The sequence below is a fragment of the Branchiostoma belcheri genome, unplaced genomic scaffold, assembly GCF_001625305.1.
Source record: "Branchiostoma belcheri isolate BF01 breed outbred unplaced genomic scaffold, Haploidv18h27 scaffold52, whole genome shotgun sequence".
NCBI classification, from domain to species: domain Eukaryota; kingdom Metazoa; phylum Chordata; class Leptocardii; order Amphioxiformes; family Branchiostomatidae; genus Branchiostoma; species Branchiostoma belcheri.
In genome coordinates this window covers 259222-263582 of record NW_017804154.1, presented here as the reverse complement: position 1 = coordinate 263582, position 4361 = coordinate 259222, and the positions used below count along the sequence as shown (strand labels likewise).

Genomic DNA, 4361 nt, shown 5'->3' with positions numbered 1-4361 from the left:
AAACTCGAGTCCACGGATGTCTTAGACCGCGAAACACGCTGGTGGGAACGGGGTGTTAAAGAGGCAATATATGAAAGAATGTACAACCCCACCCTCAACAGGGAAGGGGGGCTACGGGTCGATCTTTCCGGCACTTGGGATTTGGCACTCCCAGCCCCGAGGACAGACAACACTTAAGCTCCTGTCCTGTATAACAGGAGCTTTCAGACTAATTTGCATCATCTTGTCTTGACTTGTCTGACTTTTGTTCCTTTTTCGACTTCCAAAAATTTGTCTTCACTTTATTTGCATATCAATCAACAGGTTGTGTATATAAACCTGCTTTCCCCTCTGGTCTCTCAGTCACTGACGAAAGCTAGTGGATACTAGCTGAAACGTCTGACGTTTTCAAAATCATATCCAGTTGCTTGAGTAACTGTTTTTTGGCATATAGCACTTTTGGCCCTTTTTTGCTGAAAATAGCCATTAAAGTCCCCCAAATGAGTCATTTGGAAGTAGTGTATGCCAAATATGTGACTGCTATTCTGTAGACACACGTTCAAGGTACCCTTATACCGAATTTCAGATCATTTGGTTGTAAAACCAGGGCTCAGGATCCAAAAATCCATTTTTGGCGAAAAATGCCCCAAAAAACCTTCATAAAAATTTTTCAAAGGTATGTATAAAAAATGCCTGGGGGTATTGGCCCACTCTACCTCCATGCCAAATTTCAAGTCATTTGGCTGAATGATGGCGGAGTTGAATCCCTTTGACTGTTTGGCAGGAGAAGGAGAAGGAGAGAACACAATATATTTCATCCATACCATGGTATGGACTGAAATATAATTATTCAGTAGATACATGTAGTGGTCCCTACTCAAATGACATGTTTGTATATGAAACGTCCTACAGTTCAGCTGAACCTTTTAACACTTCATCTTTACATATGTAAATATCATTGAATTGTATAGTATTGTATTGTATTGTATTGTATTGTATTGTATTGCATTGCATTGTATTGTATTGTATTTAAGTTATCCGTGATGGTATCAAGTTTCCACTTACATACACATCACGTCTCAAGAATACTACAGCACTGAACATGTCCTCTAGGCTGCTGACGACACTAATGGGAGAAGAGATCTCCAAGGAAAGTTTCAGGACGTGGGCTCAACACTTGCCGGGTACCAGCGCATGGAGGAAGGTGCCGAGTCTGAAAGTAGGATTGATGTTCTCACTTCGGGAGCAATGAGTTTGTTTTAAAGATAAGGTACATGATTTATGTCATAGTAAAACGTTAAACTTTATTCCAACACACAATTGTACAGGGATCCAATTTTCAGCGACCACTGTCGCCTTCATCAGGATAATTAATGACCAATCACTTCACAACGTGATCTCGCGAGAATTACGGTTTACAAACACGTGACCTTATTCACATGAAATTTTACTGATACGTGACGTAAGCAATTGATCAAAAGTACCAGGGAGTTTATATCGTCCACCATCTCTATTAAGTGATGGCTGAAGTGCTTTGATATATATGGCCTCCTTAATGCCTCTTAAAAAGTAGTCCTGTTTAGTGTCCAGTATTCTCACTTTGTCCAAAGAGACGGAGTGGCCCGGTGATTCGATGTGGATGATTTATGTCGGCAAATATTTGTAAACAAAGGAAGGAAAAACAATGTAACTAAGACCATATTTCCAAACTCTAGCAGATTCCTGGCCGCTGTCCCGTCTGGTGTGGGACAGACGAGTGATGCTGTCGTCATTACTGTACGGACTGCTGGCCTTTGTGGCAATAGCTGTATCTCAGGTAGGGTAATCAATGATCACTGACAAAAGACATTTTAAATGTTTCAAGTTCTGTTAGCTCTCTTGTGGTAAGGCTGCTGATCTTACTGTCAAAAACAATCTACAGCTGTCGAACAAATATATTTTCCTCGGTGTACCTCCTACGTGAGGAGATATGTAGTGTACAAGCCGCTGGTAAGGATGGTCTCTGACTAAGGTTCTGTTTGGGTTGCGGCTGCGTGTTCGCACTCAGGATCCGGATTTGTTTCAATGTCAGAAAGATGTTATTGAGATCCTGAAGGTAATCTTGTGCATTTTATTAGTATCTTATATTATTATTAAGGTAAAGTAGTAAAATGAATCCGGTACGTGTTTGCTAACGTTTATTATACGTTATTAAACAGCTATAGGATTAAAGCAGTTGTTGGATCAGCAGCTTCTACAAGTTGCTGAGCCAACAACTTTCTACAGAAATGAATTCCCGAACCGACTGTCCCAAGCTGATGATATCCCTTCTGTCACGGTGCTACAGCTGAAGTACGGCTAATATAATGGACTGTACCATATTACTTTCAGGAATAATTTTTAGCCTTTGTAGTGTTATAATAAATGGCGATATCACTAATATCTTAAACAACGAAGTGTTACTTGTAGCATTGCTGTCAATGTTATATCTTTAACATATTGTTAGCAGTTGCTTTAAACAGTTTTTTATTCATTATGTTTCCTGGGGGTTGGAATCTTATATTTCTTGTTTTGGTTGTGGTACATATTGTCTATGTTAGCCATGCCTCACGGTCAGTTTTTTTTTAAACATACAGATGTTATTGTTGATTATTGCATGTAACCAATATCTTTACTGGTGTTCGTCCTCTGCCGAAGACTGAGCTGCAACCCACCTGGTGATATATCCTGTCGGTCTCTAGTCACAGTACGTCTCTGGGTGGTCATGCTTCCAAATTATTCCCCTGACGGTCTCAAAACTTGAGGGTGTGCAGCCAACAATGGAAACCCGAAATAAGTTGGGTTGTGCTGATAAAATCTCTCCTTCTGTCTGTTGCAGCTCCTCCCCCTCCTGCTGGTGTCGGGGTATGATCACGGCGGGTTCGGCATGGACTCCAGACAGATCTCAATAGTTGTCAGTGTTCTCGGAGCGGTCGTGATGGCGGATCAGGTGGGCCAGGAAACACCAGATTTCGTGACTAAAGCATGCAAGAAATTCATCAACATGGTCTTCTATAAGTGTAACACTTTTCAACGGCAATAATCTTTTATCTGGTATATATAGCTTTTGTGAACTTGATGAAGTTTTTTATCTATTTCAGGTACTTATTGTTCCATGGTTGACACGACGGTTTAAATATACAACATTGTACAAGTATGGTCTTCTGGTATTTGCCTTTGGTGTGTTGATGATCCCTTTGATGGCCATGATGACCGGTCCTTCAGTCGTTCTTCCTCCATTGCCTGCAAACACGACTTTAACCTCCACAACAGTGCTGCCCTCCAGCCAGCCCCCGAGTCCTTCAGCACAGACGACGCCAAGTGTCCCTTCACAGGCGGTCACCGTTCCAACCTCCAGCTCCACCTCTCCACCACAGGCTCCTGTCACACAACAAACCAAACCTGTCACTCCCAAAACTGAAACTCCGATGAACCCCAGCACACCCAGTTCTAAGCTTCAAACCCAGAGCACAACTAGTCCCCAGCCACAGGTTCCCGCTACACCCAGTCCCCAGGTTACCACTACACCCAGCCCTCAGTCACAGGTTCCCGCAACACCGAGTCCCCAGCCACAGATTCCCGCTACACGCAGCCCTCAGATTACCACTACACCCAGCCCTCAGATTACCACCACACCCAGCCCTCAGCCTCAGATTTCTGCTACACCGAGTCCCCAGCCACAGGTTCCCGGTACACCCAGTCTTAAGCCCCAGGTACCCAACCCAGAACCACAAGCTCCAACACAGCACGAAAACAGATATTTAAGCAAAATTTACGACATCCGTATTGAGACTTTAAAGACAGGGAAATATTTAAGCAGACTTTAAGATCGATTAAAGTGTACTGAAAAGAAATCTTATATTTACGAAGGATTTTCGCAGTTGTAAATGTAACGTATTACGGCATGTTTCTTTACGCACGGTTTACAGATACTGAAATATTCAGTTACGACAAACATGTTGAACATGTCCCAGAAAGGTACAGGAAATGTTTTGTATTTCTGTTTCAAAACTTAAGTCAAATTTGAAACATGAGTAAATCAATCAGGTATATTTTTAATTTTTTTCTACTCACAATTTAAAGCAAGACGGAAAAGACGCCGCGTAAATTATCGAGAGCCTGTGCCTAGAACTCTGTTTCCTTTCAACGCCTGACATGAGTTGTAGCAGACCTTGGTGCACGCAAATATAAAAATTTTTATGTTTTCATAGCTTACCAACAAACATATGATGTGTTTAATCCTCCTCTCCGCACACTTTCAGTGTACGGTGGGCAGACTTTCCCTCTTTAGCTTATATGTTCCCAAAAGTTATATGAAAGCTAGCATTTATTCAACAAATATACGACGCGTTTAATCTTTCTCT

The 4361-nt window shown here is 41.9% G+C and overlaps 1 protein-coding gene across 1 annotated transcript in view; it reads left to right on the top strand.

Annotated features, from left to right (window-relative positions):
- LOC109480639 (uncharacterized membrane protein YCR023C-like) overlaps window positions 1–3824 on the top strand; it is a 12652-nt gene extending 8828 nt beyond the window's left edge. Inside the window, exons 9-12 of the mRNA XM_019782871.1 lie at window positions 1093–1198; window positions 1695–1795; window positions 2837–2947; window positions 3099–3824. Of these exons, the coding sequence (XP_019638430.1) occupies window positions 1093–1198; window positions 1695–1795; window positions 2837–2947; window positions 3099–3824 (1044 nt within the window). The remainder of the gene's footprint in view (window positions 1–1092; window positions 1199–1694; window positions 1796–2836; window positions 2948–3098) is intronic.
- Window positions 3825–4361: the final 537 nt, after the last annotated feature.